Raw genomic sequence first — 23131 nt, forward strand, 5'->3', positions numbered from 1 at the left:
CCGTTGGACATCAGGGCGGCAGACTAGGGTGATGGCTGGATGGCGGCTCTGTGTGGACTCAGTAAGAGCACACCTCGCCCAGAGTACTATGAACAGGTCCTTAATGTTGCTGGAAGGTGAGCAGAGCCCAGTAGATGGGATGGAACAGTCAGCGGCCATCCAGTGGTTGGTCCTCATTCTAGAGTAACACACCACATCTGGCCAACTGGAAGTGCCCACCACCCTTTGGGAAGATTTCCTGGCCGTTTGTAGAAGACCTGTAATGTATAATATGAAAAAGCTGCTCTGAACTTCTGCCCCACCTTCTAAAAGAAAACTTTGCTGTATCTGGACATGGTAAATCTAAAGAGGTTGCCAACATATGAGTTAGAAGATAACTTGTAAATGGCCATTTGTTTTAAAAAATTAGGAAAGAAATGTCTTCTGGAAGTGACTTTAAAATGCAGTTATTAGACCACCTCTGGAAACGCCTCCAGGAGCGACACTTGTCCTTGTGTGTTCAGTGGATTAGAGGACATGGAGCAGAGGGCAATGAGGAGGAAGAGATGGAGGTCCTGGGCTGGACTGGTCATATTAAAAGATGTTTTTCATATTATAATGATGTTTTGTGTGTGTATGTTTTATTTCTCATTACTGTGTATATAAATTGACAATGCTAAGTACTTTTGGAAATACCTAGACTTTTCAGATATTCTGAAGTGCCTGATATATGTTAAAAGTAGAAGTAGTAAAATATAACACATTTGTAAATTTCTTCTTGTTAAAATTCTTACAAAAATTATAAAAATGTTGTTTTGGAGAATAGCCAAACACCCTGTTGAGTAGTACATAGTACATATTGTGTGCCGGTTCTCTGGAGGAGAAGGCAGCGAAGAACAGCACCATGCTTGTGTGTTTACAATGAGGCAAGAGTAACCATGTTCCTTATGTCTATGGGTTTTGTTTTACCTTGCTGTATACATAGTGTATTAAAGAACAAGAGTCCTAATCTACATGTAGTCTTTCTAGATGTTAAAAAGGTTGCCAGTGTATGTCAAAACTACAATTAATAAACAGATTTTGGATGCTTTGTGTTAAAATTCCTAGGAAATATTGTCTTCTGAATATTTGAGCATATGGCCCACTGGGATGGTGCAGGGCCAGAATGCTCATATTTTGAGGACTTCTTCAAATTAGAACCATTGTTACATGTGCAGTTTATTCAAAACCATCGTGTATATAGAGAACAAATTGAGCCCTTACTTGAAACATTTAGTCTGTCTAGAAGTGTCTGATGTATGTCAAATATGGAGGTAGTAAATTATCACTTTGTAAATATCTTTTTGCTAAAATTCATATGAAATATTGTCTTTTGGGAATGGAACTGTTAAAACACCTCTGTGAGCATACTTGTTCACTTGTTCACAAAGAGGTGGGAAGGAAGCAACAACTGAAAAGGTAATATGTTAGTGTGTTCATACTTGGACATTTTGAGACATCATTTTTCTTTATGTTTTGTGCATTTTGTTTTGCTGTGTATGTCGTGTATATAATGGACAAGTGAGTCCTAATTTAGCAACATCTAGTCTGTAAATATTAAAGAGGTTGCCAGTGTATGGCAAAATAATAAAATGCGCACTTTTTGTACATTTTGTGTTGAAATTCATAGGAAAGCTTGTTCTGCATGAATGACCTTTGATGTGAATTTGTTAAACCATGCGCAAGCATTACATGCACTTGTTCTTGTCCACTAGGCTGAAGGTAGAAAGAAGGAAGCAAGGAGGAGAAGTCCTCAGGACAAAATGGTCATATCAGAAGTTACCTCAATTTTAACCATTTTTACATGTGCAATTTATTATTGCTGTGTGCACAGCAGACAAGTCCTTAAATATCTAGTCCTTCTAGATACTTAAAAGTGCTTGATGATTTCAAAGTAGAAGTGGTAGAATAAACTTTTTGTAGATAGATTTTGAAAAACACAGATTATACCAAGAGGGGAAATCAAGATAAATTTTTACTGTGTCACAAATGTTCCTTAGACCAAGAGAAGGGAACCTGCTGTTTGTATTTTTGTTTAACTTATAATCGAATGGAGTTTTTCCAATTAAGCTAATAATAATAGTAATCTCGATTTATCTGCAGTCTCTTGAATTGATCAAGAAATACACACTATCTGCTGGGTGATCAGCAGTACTAGAAAGAAAATATTGATGAGAAAAGACTACAGCCAATGTGAAGAAATCTCCTGGGGGTTGTTTTAACCTTCTTATGTTAAAGTGAAAGTGGGAGCAGAGAGTTCTCAGTAAGAGAATACTTTTTAACACATATGTTTGAGGACAGGAATCATGTCTTAATTGTCTTTGTATCTCTGTAAGGTTGTGCAAAACACTGCACTTAGTGGGTGCACAAGAATGTTTGCTGAAGGAATACTGACATTCTTTCTGGGCAAATGTAAATGAGTCAATGACTTGATTCTTTTCTGTCTAATGAAATTCTTCTCTTCTCCCTCTGGAAGCTTAGGCTATCATGATGGGGAAATGATTTTGTCATCTCCCCTGGAGTCTGAAATTCATTTTCCTGTGCAAGAAATGTTTAGAATGATAGTTTAGCATAATTGAAAACTGTTTTGGGTGGTATGAAGATTTTTTTTGTGGGTTGTCCAGGGTCTCATGAAGTAATATATAACATGATTTCTAGGACTAGATGTTTTTAAACTTCAGGAACTCAACCCATTTTCTAGATTGAGTTGATATCTATTTTTTTTTTAAATAAACTTTTCTGCTATTCTAGATGCTGTGAGTCTGTGGAAAAAATAACGACAATGGCTTTTACTCAGAACACAAAGACACTTAGCCTGTCTGAGATGTAGCTCAATGGTAAAGCACTTGCCCAGCATGTGCCATGGATTTGATACCTGCACCCCCATCTCCCACCACACATATACATACTCATATAAAAGATACACACACATGCATGTGCGTACATGCACATAAATACACACACACATTTTTGGTGTGTTTTAGGGGAGTGAGATAAATCCTGGATTCATCAAGATCCAGAAAACAGGCAGATACATAGTAATCAGTTAACTACCTTGTATGATTAATAAAACCAAGAAGTGGCATTGTGACCTAGAAAGAAGAAAAGTTTATTTATTTATTTTTTTAATTTGTTCTTTTTTGTTATACATGACAGTAGAATGCTTTTTGGCATATTATACATACATGGAGTATAACTTCCTGTTTGAGAGAAGAAAAATTTAATGCTGTTTGTCATTGTTAGAAAAAATGTCATTATCAAAATTGAGGACTTGAGAAAGTAGAAAGAAGGGGGAAAGAAGAAAATAAAAATAGGTATTTTTGGCTTGGGAATATTTTACTGTCCCATCAAAGTAGAATTTGATGCTTTTCCTGGAAACTCTGGTAACTTTTCCTTATCCAAAATTTGATGACACTATATTTTGACTTATCTCTCTTTATAGATCACCTTGAGTAAACCACTAGAAGACAGGGATGTATAGATGATTTTGAATAATAGTTGTAGATATTTGAACTTTATTCCAAGGATAATGAAGACTCATTTTTTTATGAACATTTAAAGAAACTCTCTCGAGGTCAGATTGGAGAACAAAACTTGAAGACAAGGAGACAACAAATCCTATGATTTTAATAGTTCAGATATGAAAGAAAAAGGGGTGGAACAGTACAGAACTAAAGGACTACAGTAAATGTATTTCTGAAGTGGAAATAAAGGGATGTATTTACTGCATATGAGAGATGGGAAAAGTGACTAAAGGTTCAAGTCTAGTAGGCGTTTTATATCTGTCCAAATTGGTGGGTAAAACTCTACAGCATTTGTACAACTTCCAAAATTGTTTTCCAGGCCTAAATAACTTATATCATTACTGTCAGCATTTCTGTGTTACATCATTATTTTCCAACTTTATTTGTTGACCTTGAGAAAAATGAGGTTCTGTAGTCTCATATGTCTTCCAATGTCTGTGTTTTCCAGTGGAAAAAGGAAAGGAAATTGAAAACTAAGACAGCTACATTAGATTCTGTCTGATATTGAATTACTGGTCATTTAATCGGCTCAGGAAATTCTCTTTGAATCATTTTTTTCCTCACTTTAAAGTGTAGGTTTATAGATTCAAGGACTTTTAACAGTTTAAAAGAGAGAGAGAGAGAGAGAGAGAGAGAGAGAGAGAGAGAGAGAGAGAGAAATATCTGGCAGGAAAAATAAGAGAGCAACCACACATTTCAAAAGAAACAGAAATTGGGGCGCAAGTACTTTATTGATTTGTGGTGAACCATGTTGTCAGTTAGTGACAGCATGGGAATTAAAAACCAATGTGTACCCACTTTCAAACCATTGCTTCTTTTGTATGCCACAGCAATTCCAGTAAGACTACAGATAATGTGTGAAATTGTCCAAATGTTCATAAACAAGCTGTTATACAATTATGCATATACATACATAAATATGTATGTATGACTACAGAGAATTTGACAGAAATCTCATATATTTTCCATTTAAACTTCGACCATCACAAAGGGCAAGTTAGCATTGCATTCAACAATTGCAAAAGAACCTCTATTATTTGAAACTCTCCTTTGAGTAGATAATTTTCTGTAGGTTCCTTGCATTTCTATGTATCTTGCAAGCAGATGTACTTTCTTTGATCTAGACTATCTTTTCAAATGTGTTAGTACAGCAGACGGCCTTGGAAAGTAAGAGAAGCAAAGGTCATGTATGCTTACTCTTTAGTAACAAAGATAATGGCTCCCTCTGGAGCAAACTACAGTCATGTTTGATGCCCACTGCAAAAGATTCAAGTTCTCTAAACTCACAATTGCTCTCTAGCATACAATCCATTGAATATGAAAGCATCCATCTAGGACAGTACAATTACCTCTGGAAGAACTGGGAACAAAGGAGACTGAAACTGATACTAATTCTAATGTTGCTTACAGTTCTGTGTGTAATAATACAGTCCTTTGTCTGAAACCCAAGAGTCTCAAAATTTCAGTCACCATCTATGAAATTGTAGCTGGCTAACTTATTAGCTTGCAAATTGCTATAGTTTGGATTTGTTTTCCCCAAAGGTCTAGGTAGTAAAGGGTTGTTCCCCAGGGAGGTGATATTGGGAGGTAGTAGAATCTGTAGGAGGTAGGGCCTAGTGAAGGTCCTTATGTCTTTGGAGGCTTGCCCTTGAAGGAGAGGAGACTGTGGGACCTTGATCTCTCAGTCTTTATCTGCTTTCTGGCTCAAGATGTGAGCAGTTTGCTTCACCATGTGCTTCCTGCCATTGCCTTTCAATGACTTCATGAGAGGCCTAAGACAATGGGGCTGCCTGATCTCCAACTACAATGTATAGAACCATGAATTAAATATAAGTGTTTTTTTTTAAAGAGAGAGAGAGAATTTTTTAATATTTATTTTTTAGTTTTCGATGGACACAACATCTTTATTTTATTTTTATGTGGTGCTGAGGATCGAACCCAGTGCCCCGCGCATGCCAGGTGAGCGAACTACCGCTTGAGCTACAACCCAGCCCCTATAAGTCTTTTTCTTCATAAGTTAGTTGCCTTGAGTATTTCTTCCTAGTAATGTAAACTGAAGAATACATGAGTAGGATAGGATCTCAGATCCTTGATATTCTTTATTTTTTTTTTGCTGGGGGTGGGGAGGGTTACTGGGGATTGATCTCAGGGATACTCAACCAATGACCCATATCCACAACTCTGTTTTGTATTTTATTAAGAGATGGGGTCTCATTGAGTTTCTTAGTGCCTTGCTTTTTTTTTTTTTTAATATTTTTTTAAATGTAGGTGAACACAATACCTTTTTATTTCATTTATGTGGGGCTGAGGATTGAACCCAGGGCCTCACACATATGAGACAAGTGCTCTACTGCTGAGCCCCAGCCCCACAAAAGCAAGTGCCTTGCTTTTGCTGAGGCTGGCTTTGAACTTACAATCCTTCTGTCTCGGCTTCCCAAGCTGCTGGGATTACAGGCGTGGGCTACCATGCCCAGCTTCCTTGATATTCTTGATAACTTTCTAGGTAAAAAGGTGTATGGTGCTGGAAATAATCTGATAAGTGGCAAGGTATATATGAAATTTGAAATGTTACATATCACTAGTAATAACTAAGTTATTACTTAGATTCCTATAGTTTTTAGGTAAAAGAGCTTAAGATCAAGTGTGGCATTAATATCCTAGGGCATAACTGCTTGGATTTGTGAAATAGTACTTTTTGCTCTTACAATTTCAATCTGTATAGCATTGAATGTATTACTGTTGTTACATTCTAAATGTTTTTGTAAATTGAGAGGCTGGCAAAAGTTATATTTTGGACATTTTTACAAGGAAAAGTGGCAAGAAGATATTATGTAGTGATTATATCATAAATGTGACCAAAATGGATGGGTTGACCATACTGTAGTTACTAGATTTTGCATGTCTGAGTTGATAAATTTGCTTGAGAAGGATTCTTCTTCCTACTTGAATTTGGATATCCCTTTTCTAGATCTGATTGTCATCACACTATCAAAGCCCAAGAAACAATTTGTTCTTGGTAGTTAAGTACATTAAATAATTAAAATATATATTCTGATCTAGTTTTACTATTAAACTAGAAACATGAAACAGGCCTAAATAGAAAAGCAGACCACAAATGTTGAATAACAAAGGGAATCCTTCAGATATACAGTCTTTATTAAGGTCCAGAAAAAATAATACCCAATACATACATATATCAGCACTAAAGACTAATTTCTGGACTATAGCATTAGAGTAGTTAAATTAATTATTAATCCTATCTCCAATTTTGTTATGTGTTTAATCAGTTTTCTAATATAAAGTTTGAAACTAACCATGAATACACTTGCACTACAAGTTTCTCTTTTTATATACTAACTCAGTAATTCTTACCTATAATAAATATAGTTGTTTCCCTTTTTAAGCTGTTTTCATTATCATGTTAGTAGTGTATGGTAGAGTTTAGAGCTGTTAGAAGGTCATACAGATGTTATAGAAAAAGAGGAGGGGTCAAAAAATATAAAGACAAAGACAGAGACTGCAAAGGAAGGTGTACTTCAAATATGGAATTATTCCTGTTAATTTATTAGTAACAGTGGCTCCTATTGAGAAATATAACACATGAAACTTGTCTTCAGAAGTCAATGAAGGATTTGCTTTGGGAGGAAATAGAGTTCAACCCAGTAATATGAATTAATCATTCCATAAGTTAATACTGATAACTTTTTTTTTTTTAATTAAAAAAATGCAGGGCTGAAGTTGTGGCTCAGTGGTAGAATGCTTGCCTAGCATATGTGAGGCACTGGGTTCAATTCTGAGCACCACATAAAAACAAATAAATATTAAAAATGCAGAATACTTCAGTTCTGGCTAGCAGAGTCTGATCATTTGGGAAAAAGACATTGTGTCTGTGGTTTATAGCATGCAAAGTTGGCCCTTATACTTTCTCTTCCTCATGCTTGCTAGCCAAGTGTGGCAGAGGACATTTTCTGTGATGGCTCCTATTCTATATGTTCTTCTGCAATGTGACTTTTCTACTACCCTATCCAAAGGTGGAGTCTGTTTCTTCACTGTTCGAATCTGGGTGGGCCCTTTTGCTGCTTTGACCAATAAAATATGTTTGAGCCCTTGGTTTGTCTGCCAGCTTCTACTTCCTGGCTTCTGGAGGTCAGCTGTCATGGAAGAATGTGACTACCTTAAGACAGCTAATCAGAGATAAGCCCAGGCCATGGGGAGAGGCCCTGAAAAATGAAATGACACATGAAAAAAGAGAAAGTGACCAAACAGCACTAAGAACTAGGTAGTGACTAAGGACTGTGGAAGTGGATCATCCATCCCATCCCTGGCTGCCTCAGGGAACACCACGTGAATCAAAATGGATCAGTCAGTTGAACGTTACCTGAATCCCTAACCCACACATTCATTAGCAAAATAAAATTGTTTTAGGCCAGTAATTTCTTGAGGTAGTTTGTAACAGCAATAGATAATGAGAATACCATCAGTCTGGAATGGACAGTAGTTGGAAGTTAGAAAGCACTCATAGATAATAAAGTCTTCATTTTGATCACTGTTTTTTACCTAACTGGGAGGAACAGTACTGGTCAATCATTAATGATTAATTCATTCATAGGAGTGATAAGATAGAAACTGATTTCCTTTACCATTTATTATCTTTTTTATTCCATCTGTTTAAAGCTCTTTGAAGCTTTAACTTTCATCCTATCATTGTTTTCCTCTCATTCTTGAGATTCTTTGACAAAGGGTAATATTGTGAAAACACAAGTTCATCTCCAAATTAATCTTCTTTTGTGTTTCCTACTGTGATTCTCTGCATTACATTGATTCCTGATCTAAACTTGAGGTATTTTGCAGCATTTGGGGTGACATCAAGATAATTTTATCTTATTCAACTCCCTACTCTATACTTCTTTTTTTTTTTTTTTCTTTTGGTACTGGGGATTGAACTCAGGGGCACTTGACCACTGAGCCATATCCCCAGCCCTATTTTTTTTCTAATATTTTTTAGTTGTAGATGGAAACAATACCTTTTTATTTATTTATCTTTATGTGGTGCTGAGGTCTGAACCCAATGCCTCACCCATGCTAGGGTAGTGCTCTAACACTGAATTACAACCCCAGCCCCCCTAATTCATATTTTATATAGAGACAGGGTCTCACCATTGCTGAGGCTGGCTTTGAACTTGCAATCCTCCTGTCTCAGTTTCCCTAGCTACTGGGGAGCTACTGGGATTATGGGCATGTGCCACTGCTCCTGGTCCTACTGTGCACTTCTAATGTCTGAAATATTTCTAAACTTGGTAGATAATGATTCATATAATATCTTTTTTATTCACTCTAAAACCTCTTTGCAATTGCTGGGCCTATATGTGCCGAGGAAGAATGATCCTGAAGTTCATTTCAGTAGAGACACACCCCATTAGAAGATATCAGCACTGGATTAGGTGTGAGAAAACTTGGACTTTAGTTCAAGGTGTCACTAACTGTGCTACCTACAGTAAGTAACATAACCTTGTGGGTTCCAGTTTTCTTACTTGTTGAAGGGGAGGGGCTGGATATGATGGTCTCAAAATTACCATATAACATTGTGATTGTTTATGTTCTCATATGTATATGTCCTTTAAAGTATGACTTTAAAAATGGAGGCTCTGGGTGATTTCTATGTTGGGTTTTTATCAATGGATATAGATTTTTTCTTCATAGGTTAGAGAAAAAATTGTTATAACATTTGTAATCTGGTTTAAGATTAAAAATGTTTATGGTAATAAATTGAAGTTGCACTGGAAAAATATGTCTGTCAAGGACACAACCTGCTCTAACGTGCCATTCATTTGCATCTACAGGGAAACCCAATTATAACAGCTATTTTCAAGAACTAATATCACTAGAGACTGAATGCATAGAACAAGCAGATAACAACGCATCCTAAAAAACTGACCTAGCCAGAAATGTGTATGTGGTGAGCTCACCCACATTTTGCTATTTTTTTTGTGAAACTCTGCATTTGATCTAAAATATTGCTGCTAACATTTATTATAAGATGAGACTCATAATTAATCACTAATATTAATTTTAGTAATTATGTGGCTCAGGTGAAATGAGATGCTAAAATGATGTCATGGGTTTCAAATACTCTTCTCAGGTTAAATGGGGGAAAATTTTGAAACCAAATACCTCTTTAGTAACCTTACATCCGACTGGCATAAAATGAAAGAAGATGGGTAACTAACTGATTGCTGCTGTTGCCTCTTTAAAATCCATCTTAACAGACCATTTATTGGCCTGCTCCAATCTGGGCAGGACATGCTCAGTATTTATATCAGAAACAAGGGTCTTTCTTTCCTTAATCATTTTTTAAGGCGAGTGGCTGACTCATTTCTTTATGGTCTTTTACACCTTAAGCAGGAACTGATGGTTTCTTAATTTCAAAAGTAGATAAATTTTGACACAGCCTTTAAAATTCACCCCTGTGAAAAGTAACGTGAAGAGGGCTGCTCTGTGAGGTGGCCATAGTTCTTGGATCCTGATCTTTCCTGTGCTTCTAAAATGTTGGAGTCTTGGGAGTGATCTCTAGTCTTTTTGAATGTTGTTCTTTCCTTTGTTAAATGAAATGGAAAAAAAATTAAGATTTTTTAAAAAATGTTTTTCTTTGAGGGCTCTTCCTGATAATGAGACCTTTATGAGGATGTGGTCCCTCTCTCCTTGCTCATTAGGCAGGTGCCTCCCTCTGTCTTCCTTCTGATTCTGAGTTCCTCTTGGGGTTTGGGAATAGTAGCATCTCTAATGGTGACAGACTAACTTGTGCACCTGTCCACTCCATCACAATCTTCTCTCCCCAGTTGCTGGTACACAGACTCATATACACTTCTTCACATCTATTCTCTGCTTTAGCTCCCACTCAATATTTTATTATAAAGAATACTCTAACACACACACACACACATTTTGTCATTTTACTTTTCTTCTAGACTGTTAAATAGCTTCACATGGCTTTGATGTTCAAATCTGAGATCCTTAGCACAGACTGCCATACTCTACTTTGTCTTCCATCTGTACTTTTAATCTGTTCTCAGGCCACCTTTTGTTTGAGTTTAAATGAGCTGCACAGGACACCTGGTGGTGCCAGGCTGAGGGATCTACTTCTGTCTCCTCATTTCTTCATGGGAGATGTGCTTGGTCTGGTGTTCTAGGGTTAGGGCTGGCTTCTGTCCCCAAACTTGGTCCCTGACACTTTAGAGTAAGTATGTTATATGGCTGCAAAGTCTCCTTTTTTTCTAGTCATATCAGCCAGATCTAACTTCCTAGATGTTAGGAAATATTGGGGAAATATTTGGTGAAATATTGCTACATGTCTCACAAGTGATGTAATAATGATTAGCTATCCAACACAGGTACTGACTTAGTTTGGGCTGCTATAACAAAGCAGAGCTGGGTGGCTTTAACAATTTATTTCTAATAGCTTTGGATCTGGGACATCGAAGAGCCAGGTACCTGAAGATTCTGTTTGGTGGGGGCTTACTTCCTGGTTTGTTTTCTCATTGTGTCACATATGGCTGAGAGAGAAATCACTTTTTCACCCTTATGATCTGTTCCCTCCTATGACAGTTAAGTTGTGTTAATTTGACTGAGTTACGGAATACCCAGGTAGCTGGTAAAACATTTCTGGGAGTGTCTGGGGAAAAAAAAATAGCAATTGAACCAGAAGATGGAGTAAAGAAAATCATTTCTTACTAATGTCAACAGGCACCATCCAATCCGTTGAGGGCCCAGGTAGAACAAAACATGAGGGAAGGTTGAATTTTCTCTCTCTTCTTAAGTTTTCCTGCCCTTAGACATTACAATTACTGGTTCTCAGGCTTTTGGCCTCAGACTGAATCACACCACTAGTTTTCCTAGTTCTCAGCTTGCAGATAATACCATATGCAATTTCTTAGCCTCTATAATTGCACCAGATAAATCTCTCTCTTATCTATGTATATACATCTCATAGGTTCTCCCTCTCTGGAGAACCCTGACTAATATACCTCTTACAAGGACCCACTTAATACTATTACAGTGGGGGGTTAGGATTTCAACATATGAATGGTGGTGAGTATAAATGCTCAGTGCATAGCAGATACTTATGTGGGATAGTGAGTCTGGGCACCGGCACACTCAGTGACTCTTTAAGGCTGAGCATAGATTGACTATTGCAGGCCTGGCTTGGGGCTACCATACACCCACACAAGCCTTGTCTCAGTTCTGCCAATGCCACATTTCGTCCACTAGAGGGCACCCACCCATGCTGTTGACTCTGCTTGGTCATTTTCCCCAACTCCCAGAGGACCCCTTCTTTCCATTTAGATTTCATACCTCACAATTCAAGTGTTCTCAATTTGGAATTCACTTCCTTTCAGAAACATCACCTCTTCTTTCAGACTAGGTTGGAAACCTCTGTTTTGTGTTCTAAACATCATAATCTCTTCTGCAGATAGTCATTATACTTCTAGTTGGAGATCCATCTCCACCTATAGATTGTGAACTCTTTAGGGCAGCAGCAAGCCAATTCATGCCAAAGCCCCCAATCTAGTGTGGAACCTGGTATATGGCAGTCAGCCAGCTAATAGACACCTGTTGAATGAATAAAAAAATAAGTGAGGGACGGAAGGGAAAGATATAGGAAGGAAAGGATCATGAAAGGGAGAGGAGCTGCTTTTTGCTGACGTTGAAGGTGAAATGACAAAGAACTGGGAGAAGAAAAAATGAAGAAGCTCTCCTACTGAGCTGATGAGCCTGGCTTTAGCTTCCAAGGAGGTGTAATGTTGTAGTCTTTCCAGGTCTTCTGTGGAGGAAGAACAATATAGAATACGAGAGCAAAACAATATAGAATCCAAGAGCAAAACAACTGGCAATCCAGGAAGAGCCTGGAAGTACAACTGAGCCCAGCTCTGTGTACATCCCACAAACCAGGGCTTTATGATTGTGAACGTTGAGAAGATAAACTTTCCCTTTGTTTGCTATCTTTATATTTTATATCTTTTCTCCATTGGTCAAAAGTAGAAAGAGAAAACAAAACAAAAATTAAGAATCCTTAGAGAGCTTCTAGAAGTCTGTATATATTTGCTTATAAGAGAGGTGAGTGCTCCGTGTTCATATCCTCAGTGGGTTAAGAAGGGACATCACCAAGGTCAGAGCAGTGACTTCCAGCAACTGGAAAGGAAGCCAAGAATTTATCCGGGAAGTGAGGGGGAGAGTAGACAGAAGCTACTGTGGCATGGTGATCCCATAAACTCCTCAGGTATCCCTTTCACCTCTAAACTACGTATTCCTTCTCATATCTCTTCTGATCCCCTTGTAGTTCCTTGTGTTCCCTTTCTTATCATACTAGGGCCTTTCTGCAGGACATAGGCTCCATTTCCCAAGGCTGAAAACTTTGATAAACTGAGTATATCTTCATATACCAGACATTCTTAAGTGGAAATGTGATTACAGTCCCTCAAAAGCACTAGTAGATGGAGTTAGTTACCATAAGCTAACAAATAATACCATAATAAGTGACTAAAGACCTGTGAGAAAAACATTTCTTATGTTCTACAAGGTAAACCTGAGGGAAGAAGGACCCGACCCCACATAAGGGTTCAAAGACTGACTTTTTCCAACCTGCTGCTTTTCCGCATTCTAGGTTATGTCTGCCTCTGTATTCAGCCAAAAGATGGGTAAAGAGAGAAGAAAATTATCCATGAGAGGGTTTTATTAGCTAGGCCTGAAAGTGTTAAGCACTCCACCCACATCCTGCAGGTGAGAACAAAGACTCGTGGCTGCAAATGATTGAAAGGGAGGTAGGAAAATATGATTGTACTAGTTTTCTACAGCTTTCAGAACAAAATTTCACAAATTGGATGTGTTAGAACAACAGAACTTTAGTCTCTCACAGTTATGAAGGCTAGAAGTTTGAGGTCAAGAGGTTGTCAGGGCCGTGTTCCTTCTGAAGCTCTGGAGGAAAACCATCCTTGTTTCTGTCTGAGTTTGGTGGCTGCTGGCCGTCCTTGCCATTCCTGTCCTTGCAGGTATGTCCCTCCTGTTTCCACCTCTCGTCCCCCCATAGCCTTTCCTATGTGTGTCTCCTTTGCCTCCTCTTCTCCCTCTTCTTCGAGGATACCAGTCAATGAGTTAGGGCCCACTCTAATTCATTATGATCTCATCTGAGCGTGACCACTTCGACAAAGGCTTATTTTTCCAAATAAGGTCACCTTTACCGGTACTGGGGATTAGTACGTGAAGATACCTTTTGAGGGACACAATATAACCCATAACACTGGTCCACCTATGTGCCTAAAAGGAAGAGAAAAATGGTCTGGTGAACCTGTATCCAATTTTGCCAAGTTGTGAAGATTTTTCTGCCCTCCGTAACCGTGAGTATTTTGAGGGTTTTATAGAACTGAGCCTTTATAACATTGTTTCTGTGAAAAACTCGAGTCTAACACCAGACAACTCTGACTCACCAATGAACTTTGGAAGATAATCTATCTGTAAAACATAATTGCTTATACTTCAAGGAATTTTACCCCACTCAAATAATTTTATGATTAAAAAAGTAGTATGTGTTAGATTTTGTAATATAATCATCTCTAATGGTTTAATAAAATAGAGTAGGCATATTAAAATTCATATAATCATTTATAAATCTCGATGCCTATAAAATGTGCTTGACATAAAACCAATAAAGGCTTCTTCCTCTTTCTTCCTGGGTCACTGTCATCGGACTGTGATTTCTGCTCTTGGCATTTTCCATCTCAGACTTTGCCCATCTTACTTCACTTTATTAAGTGGCTGCTTTTCATTGAAGCCAACTATGATTTAATAAAAGAACAAAAGCCTTCAAATTAGAAGAACTTAAGCTCTATATCTTATTAACTTTGTTACTTTGGGCAAGTTACCAAAACAGCTTTTTATTCCAGTTTTCTCAACTGTACTGTGATTAATATTAGCCTTATCCATATGGGGTTGAGAGAATTCCATCAGTCACTAAATCATTCTCACAAGTTTGCCATAGGATGATAGTGCTCTAGGTGCTTGGACATATCAAGGAGAACAGAGATCTCTGACCTCATGAAGCTTCCAACTCAGGAAAAGATGTTACAAATTATCAAATGCTTGAAAACGTAAGGTCTTATCATTATTCCTATCTTATATGCAACAACTGTAACTTCTTAAATATTTTTAAAAAGCTTTTTAAAATTGTTCTTTTTAGTTACTCACAATAGTAGAGTATATTTTGATATATTTATACAAATCTGGAACACAGTTTTAAATAGCTCCTTGATATCACGAAGTTCACAAAATGAAAGAAAGCTTAAGATTTAGAGAAACTTTCCTCTGAAGAAATTTTATAAGTTCAAATTCATGGTAAAGATTGAAAAAAAGTATTTATTGCATTTAAAAAGGGCCTAGGCCTCTTTTGCATCCCATGTACTGTTTTGGACTCCGTGTGGTATGTCAAGATAGACATTAACCCTGCCCTAGAGTCCAGTCAAGGATGTACCTACTAAGACTATAATAGTAGGATAGAAATTGAACAGTGCCTGGCAGAGAGGCACGAAGAAGTTGATTGAGAGTTTAGATAGGAAGAATGACTGTCCAAACGCTTATAATATCTCCTTGACATTCTCAACATGTAAAAACATTTACCTTCTGGGATAATCAATAGAAGACCACCATCACCTATTTATCTTCTGATTGAGATTTTTATTTTTTATTTGAGTGTCCATGTGCAAGTATGGTATTTGTGCAGCTATGTTCACTCTGTAAAGCCAGTGTGTTATATAAAATATAAATAATATTCTAGAACAATGCCGGTATGGTTTGAATGTTTATGCCCTCTTTAAAATTCATGTTGAAATTTACCCCCCCAATGTAATGGTATTGGGGAGTGGAGCCTTTAGGAGATGAGTAAGTCATAATGGGATTAGTGACTTTCTAAAAGGGAACTAGCTAGGTTCTCTCATTTGCCCTTGTGTCCCTTCCCCAATGCGGGTACACAGCATTCCAGATGCCACGTTGGCAGCAGAGACTGGGACCTCACCAGACACTAAACCTGCTGGTGCCTAGATCTTAGACTTCCTACTTTTCCAGAACTGTGAGAAATAAATTTCTATTATTTATAATTTTCATAGTCTCACATATTTTGTTTCAGCAGCAAGAAAACGGGCTAAGACACCGAATAGCCAGTGTTTTAGCAGGTTGTCAAAATTAAAGGCCTGAATCTGAGTGTTTACGTCCGTGCACATGAATGCACTGGATGTTGACAAAGAAGACACCGTTACAAGAGGCTGTCCACACATAATCAAAAGGAGCTAATTCATAAGTTGTTGCAGCCTGAAGTACATTTGCTTTCAGCTTTTATCATTGAAGTGATGTGAAAACAATAATTATGCTCCTACCTGGGACATGGAACTCATTGAAAAGCACATTCTGGAATTCATTGGAATTAAGGTTCTTACAAATCCAGTTGCTGTAAAGGTATTATCATTATTCCCATCTATTTCTCCTACTCCTGTTTTGATAGTATTATAGTTTTCTCAATAGATTTACAGGAAGTTCTCATCTCAGGACATTAGAATGGCTGCTCTCTTTGCCTTGAATATCTTTCCTTCAGATGATTGTTTGACTTGATTCCTTACTTCCTTCAGATTTCTAGAAAGCATTCCCTGGCACATTGTATAAATAGCATTTGTCTCCTGTTACTCTGTATCCTTTCTTCCCCATAGCACTAACCACAGTATTGTTGTTTATCACCTGGTTCTCTCCACGATTACAAAAATGTTACCTGTTTTGTTTGACTCTATGTCCCTGAGGGATAGGACAGCATATCCCTTGTGCTTAGTTCTTGGCACATGGTAGACATTCAATAAATATTTATTGAGTAAATGAATCCAGTTTCTAGGCTGAGGTTTCTCCCAAGAAAGGTCTAGTAAGGGGAGAGGTGAGGAAATTGCTGATGGGATGTGTGAGAGGAAACTGGAAGGATATGGGATATCATAGGGGTTTTGATGAGCACTCTAATGACAGTGAAAGTTGGCTTCTGGAAGCTTCTATTGCAGTGCTTATGTTTTAAAGGAAAAAGAGGCTTAGTGCCTCTTGGGACTAGCTGTGAGATCCAAAGAGTAACTGAGACAATGGAAAGAGGGTAGTCTCATCGGGATAAGTATGGAAGGAAGGTGGAAGGAGCCAAGGTGGCTAGACAGCATTGACTCCAGATGAGGCCATGGCACAGGGGAGAGGTGAGGTCTTAGGGACGAAAGGGCAGAGAGAAAGAGCACTGGAGAAAGAGGTGGATTTTGTTGCTGTGACTGTTGGTGTTGTCTGCATGCATGAAACATTTGTAAGGTACACTTTTCTGAGTTGAAAACTGTCTATATTTATAATAATCATACGGAATTAACAATAGGAACATGTTTACAGAGACACCATCAATTTTTAAAATGCATTTATATACATTATCTCCTTGTTCTCATCTTCACTTTCACCTCTACCAATTCTTCATATTACACTTGGGGTTTGTTTTCGAGGAATAGGGATGAGTGTTCAGTATGCATATGTGGGTATTTGTACACGGCATATCAGGCTCTGGTTACATCCACAACTAATGTTTAAACATACAAATATGGCCACCTTTTTCCAATACGTGAAATTGGGTTTCTTGTTATATAAACAAGGTTCCTTTTCCTCTTCAGTCTAAAATAATTTTGCAACTTTATATTTCAAGGTCCTTGAGAGTAGGGATTATGTTTTATGCATCAGTCAATAGAATTAGGTTCAGGAAATTTCCAAGGTCAGTTATGAAAATTTTCTCACGCTTGTATTATCCATAGTGTCTTACTCATTTAAGTAACATTGATTAATTGCCATTAATGAACCATACATCATGTTTGGTTGAGAGAAACACAGTAATCTCTCCCCTCCTGAACACACACACACACACACACACACACACACACACCTCCCTGTCTTGTCAGGAAAAGACAGTTGTGCTGTTGTGCAATGGTGTTACAGGTGCTCCACCAGAGCTTTCATGAAAACAGGAGGCTCAGAATAAGGGAGTTTTCTGTGTCGCCTGGATATTGGGGGAGCTGTTCTCCAGGCTTTAGGATAGAAGTCATCCTTGAATGGAGTTTTACACGATTATAATGTTAAGTCAAGCGGATAACGTCTTAAACATGTAACTTTCTTATATTCACTTTATGATATTCATAGCTGATCCATTTCCTCAAGTAGCATCTTGACCAGCTAAGATGTACCCCTTCAGGTTCAGAAACACATTTAAGAATGTCATTGTTTCCTCATTACACATTGTGTCTGTTCTGTGTTGAAGTACCTGTAGGAAGAAAATTAAGTGCAGGTTCTGTGCGTGGGTTGAGAGCTGATAGAAACAAGGGTGTGTCGAAAGCCAACCATCAGAGTCCCCAAATCATCGGAGTCCCCGGCATTCTTTTTTCCAAGGCTTTCTTCATTGTAGCCAGTCCCTGATGGTAATTGGTTGAATCAGATTTAACAATGCAGTCAGATAAACAGTTGTGGCAGCTGCTGCCATGGCAACGTCACCGTCCTCACTCTCCCAGTGCGCGCCCCTTCCCCACCCCTCCTCCTCCTCCTGCTTTCCTCCAGTAAGTACATACTTGCTAGTGGTCTGTACAGGCGGCAGGGTTTGATGGCACAGCTATTTTCTTTCCAAACTGTTCAAAATGATGAACGAAGATGCAGCTCAGAAAAGCGACAGTGGAGAGAAGTTCAACGGCAGCAGTCAGAGAAGAAAAAGACCCAAAAAGGTACATTGCCAGGATTAGGAATGTCTGTATATAATGTGTGTGTGTGTGTGTGTGTGTGTGTGTGTGTGTGTGTGAGATATCAATAAGGCTGTGGAAACCGTGGAGCTTAGGAGTAACTACAGCCTGCATCAGTGCCAAGCCTTGCTTTTTAAGGAGGCAGATGCAAACGGCTGCTTTCTGAGAATAGTAAAGGAACCCTGGTTCATCATGGATACAGTGACTGGAGCCTGGTGAAGTGCACACAGATAAGGTGTGTTCAGCATGTGGATTATTGGGGCTTGGAGCCACCCATGGATGCTTCAGGTGTTGACCTGGTACAGAGAGACTCATTTTATTTTTAGAGTGAGTGAGTTTAAAAGGCAGAGTGCAAAGCAAGGTGGATTGTGAAGTGAAAGGCAGGTTTTTGGCCAGATGCGTTTGCTCAGAGATGATCTTGAGATGGCGAGACAGCCAATGCCTTTTGGGTTTCGTGCTAAGTATGTTCTTCCCAAGAAGAAAGACTGTTGTGACAGGAGAAATATGATCCCCAGCATTTTTTTGGTTTGCTTAGCATCTCTGCCGTTCTCCCGGACATTAGTGGAATAGCTCTTTCAATGAGGAAGACAAACAGCTAAAGATATTATGGGGTGGGGAGGGTTGGGCACACAAAGCAGTCTGTAGGATTTCTTACTCTGGCATACATTCCCACACCCTTGATTTTCATGGAAGTGATCGCGGTGAGAAATAGTGGGAAAAGATGCAAACTATTCAGCCCCACCCAGTGCCAGCACTTCTTTCTTTATGGCCTGACTCCTGGTAAACTGTTGCCGCCTCACAGGGCTCCTGAGCCCCATCTCTGAAAGAGATGCTTTGTCAAGAAATTCTCCTAAAATCCAGTTATGTCCTGGAGCAATAATATCCGGGGTGGGGATGTGTGTGAACATGATTGGAATGTAAATGGTTTCTATTGGTAGATGTTTTTAGATTTTGATTGAGCCGATTACAAAAATAAAAAAATCATAAACAAATGAACATTTTTCATTTTGCTAAAGTTGCATTATGTTTCAGAATTCTAGATCTATGGTGTATTCAGTGTCTCCTAAAAATCTAAATAATTTGGAATCTCTGATATTTAAAAGCTCCTTGTATCAGCAAACAAGAGAGTAGTGTGTTTGTATGGTGTCATATAATTCCATTGAAACAAGCATACCCCATGTGACAATTTTTTTAATAATAGCATGAAGGTAGTGATGCAGTCTGATAAAAGGCAAATGGATAATTCAGGGCAGACAGAAACATTGGTGGGACGTCTTTTTGTATCTAAGCATTCTGGCTCCCCCAGCATCGAGGACAGTTGTGTGGAATATTACTTAATTGATAAACATTAATGACAATAAAAAGAAAAGAAAACAATTTGCTTTAATTCACATTATCATTTTGAAATTCTCTTAATTTCTCTTTGAAGTACACCTGCGTTACCTCAGAAACAACATACTTAGGACTGCAAAAGGGGTCGAAGATGAATCTTGGGGTGATTTTAAGCTCTAAATGATGATACTAAATTTAAATTTGCATGCCCCAAACCATGTCAAAGTATTAGAGGGCATAGAGACAACAGAATCATCCTATGTAATAGCTATAATATTTTAAAGCTCTGTTTTCTCAAATTTATTTTAAAAGTATATTATTTTCCAAATTTACAGTTAACATGATAGCAATTAATAACAACTTTTGAATGTGTGTGTGTGTGTGTGTGTGTTTTCTGGTGCATACATTCCCAGACACATGGCTGATAAAACACTGTGAGATATTGAGTTTAAAGTAATTTCACCTAAATGGAATTGCTCTTGAAAAAACTACTAGTTACATGATAGTGGACACACACACACACACACACACACATACACTCAGGTTGTCAAGTCAGATGTGAGTGGGTTCAAATTTCAGTTCTACCCTTTAATATTGTAGTTGGACCACATCATATTCAGATACAGATCTGTAAAAGGGGATAATAGTTTTTTTTGGGGGGGGGTCATGCTGGGAATTGAACCCAGGGCCTTGTGCATGCTAGGCAACGACTCTACCAACTGAGCTATATCCCCAGACAGAAGGGGATAATTGTATATATTTTTTGGTATGTTGTGAGGATTAGAAGTAATGGGTATAAAATTCTTTGAACATTATTTAATATGTAGTTGATGATAGTAAATATTCTGTATTCTTACTATTTTCTTAAATGGATGTTGTATAATGTAATACACCTTTCAGAAGAAAAGTCTATTTATATATTTGAGAAAAGCAGAAATGACAGAATATAATATTGGTGCTTAAAGGCTAGTAGTTGTTTTTCAAAATGTGAAGTTATATACTATAATTAGAAACTTTTAAGCTCATCTGACTTATTGAGATTTACATAAATGTACCCTATGGTTTCATATTATTTTGCACAGCAGGTGACTTAAATTTTTATATTTAAAAACTAGACCATTAAATATGAGACAATAATAATCAAGAGATAATATCCCTAATAAGCGTAAAATTGGAGAAAACAGGACTTGGAGCAAAGTCAATGCCACATTGCTTCAACTCAGTTGTGTGTTTTTCTACTAGAGGTTCACAGTGAATCCATTGTAATATTTTGTACAAGTATCAAGGGTTAGGGGGCACAAGGCCCTCTGTGGCCTAGGTGTACAGCTATCATATCGATCAAGTTCTTTGAAAATACTTCTCCTCTATTAAGTATAGAGAGATAAACCATAACTACTTGTTTATTCTACACTTCACAAAAGTAGTTCTTCTGAGGGACAGAACTCAAAAAATGGTAATTTGCCACATGATCTACAATGTGAAATAATAAGCTCAGAGAGGACATGAATTTTGGTGAGTACTTATTTCAGCTTTACTTAAGAATGTCTGTTTTTGCTTCAGTAATTGAGCTGTCAGTGACCGCCAGAGACCACCAGGAATACACTTGTGGTTGAACATGTTGGGTTTATGACTCACAGTAGCACAGCGTGGAGAACCCTAGGTGCATCTCAGTAATTGGCGCTAGAAAGAACTCGTGGAATATGGGTTTTGGTTAAATGATTTGAAGTAGATTCCAAGATAGTGGGGGCTCATTCTCTGGATGGGGTATTCTTAGAGAGCAGGGACAAATCTATATGGATCTGATAAATCTCAACCATAGGAAGGCAGACTAGACTACTACTAAAGCTGTGGTTGCCAAAGAAGCGGAAATCTCTCATTTAGCAAAAGAGAGGGATATTTGGTATTTTTGTGGCTTGGACAATGTCCATGTTTTGTCTATGCTCAGACATAAGGGAGTTGTGCTATTTCTGTTTTGCTCCATCACGGTCATGGACGTTGTCTGAAGGGGAAGCTCCCTGAAATTGCGTATGTTCAACAGGAGAACACCAAGGCCTAGCTGACAGTACCAGGAGAGCTCCTGTGTGTCAGTGGCTGCTTATCTCTTTCTCAGGATAGACCACAATGATACCTTTGGTGAGAGAGAATTGTGTTTGTTATTGGATGCTTTTTAGTGTCTGAGGAAAATAAATTGTAGATAAAAGTGTTGCTAATATTTAAAAAAATATGATTTCCTTAAGGCTCAATCATTTCACAGAATTGATATTATTACCCAAGGTGCAGAATCAGGTTTGACATTCTAGTGGTGATTCAGGGAGAGAGGAAATGGGGATAACTCCATTTATTAACTAGAACCCTGGACTAGAAGAAAGCACCAAGAATTAGGAAAATAGAACAGTGTAAGAGTTTTGAGCTACTCTAAATCCCAGAAGACTCTATAAAAGCTTCTTAGTTTTTCCCTGTCTTTCTTATTGCCATCCCCCATCCCTACCCTTCATCCCCCTTTGTCTAATCCACTGAACTTCTACCGCCACCCCCCACACTGATTATGTGCTAGCATCTACATACCAAATCATCTGCATATAAACCTTTGCTTTTTTTAGGACTGGCTTATTACACTTAGCATGATATTTTCCAGTTCCATCCATTTACCACAAATGCCATAATTTCATTTTCCTTTATGGCTGAGTAATATTCTGTTGTGTGTATGTACCACATTTTCTGTATCCATTCATCTGTTGAAGGGTATCTAGGTTGGTTTCACAATTATGTGGCCACAATACTATAGTATGCTGATTTTAAATCCTTTGGGTATAAACCTAGGAGTGGGATAACTGGGTCAAATGGCTGTTCCATTGCAAGTTTTCTGAGGAATTTCCATATTGCTTTCCATAGTGGTTACATCAATATGCAGTCCTACTAGCAATGAACGAGGGAACCTTTATCCCCACATCCTCGCCAACATTTATTGTTACTTGTATTCTTGATAATTGCCATTCTGACTAGAGTGTGATGGAATCTCAGTGTAGTTTAATTTGCATTTCTCTAATTTCTAGAGAAATTGAACAATTTTTCATAAGTTTGTTGACTATTATATTTCTTTTTCTATGGAGTGTATGTTCATTTCCTTTGCCATTTCCTTTGATTGGGTTATTTTAAAATTTTTATTATTTTGGTGTTAAGTTTTTGTTTTTTTTTTTAATTTTTTATTGTGGGTTGTTCAAAACATTACAAATTTCTTGACATATCATATTCGACACTTTGATTCAAGTGGGTTATGAACTCCCACCTTCACCCCATACACAGATTGCAGAATCACATCAGTTACACATCCATTGATTTACAAATTGCCATCCTAGTGTCTGTTGTGCTCCGCTGCCTTTCCCATCCTCCACCCTCCCCCCTCCCCACCTCTCCCCTCCCCTCCCCTCCTCTCTCTCTACC

General features: G+C 38.0%; 1 protein-coding gene across 24 annotated transcripts in view; it reads left to right on the plus strand.

The window, feature by feature from the left end:
- Window positions 1-23131, plus strand: part of Ank2 (ankyrin 2) — a 554279-nt gene that overhangs the window by 199290 nt on the left and 331858 nt on the right. Inside the window, exon 1 of one of the 24 annotated variants that reach the window (XM_048813757.1) lies at window positions 17758-18343. The exons of 20 other annotated variants lie outside the window; for them this stretch is intronic. In XM_048813757.1, the coding sequence (XP_048669714.1) occupies window positions 18260-18343 (84 nt within the window). In that variant the 5' untranslated portion in view covers window positions 17758-18259. Of the gene's footprint in view, window positions 1-17757; window positions 18344-23131 lie in introns of those variants that run through there. 3 more of the 24 variants (XM_015484657.2, XM_048813767.1, XM_048813768.1) reach the window with 3 other exon arrangements.

Source organism: Marmota marmota, unplaced genomic scaffold, assembly GCF_001458135.2.
Source record: "Marmota marmota marmota unplaced genomic scaffold, marMar, whole genome shotgun sequence".
Classification (NCBI taxonomy): Eukaryota; Metazoa; Chordata; class Mammalia; order Rodentia; family Sciuridae; genus Marmota; species Marmota marmota.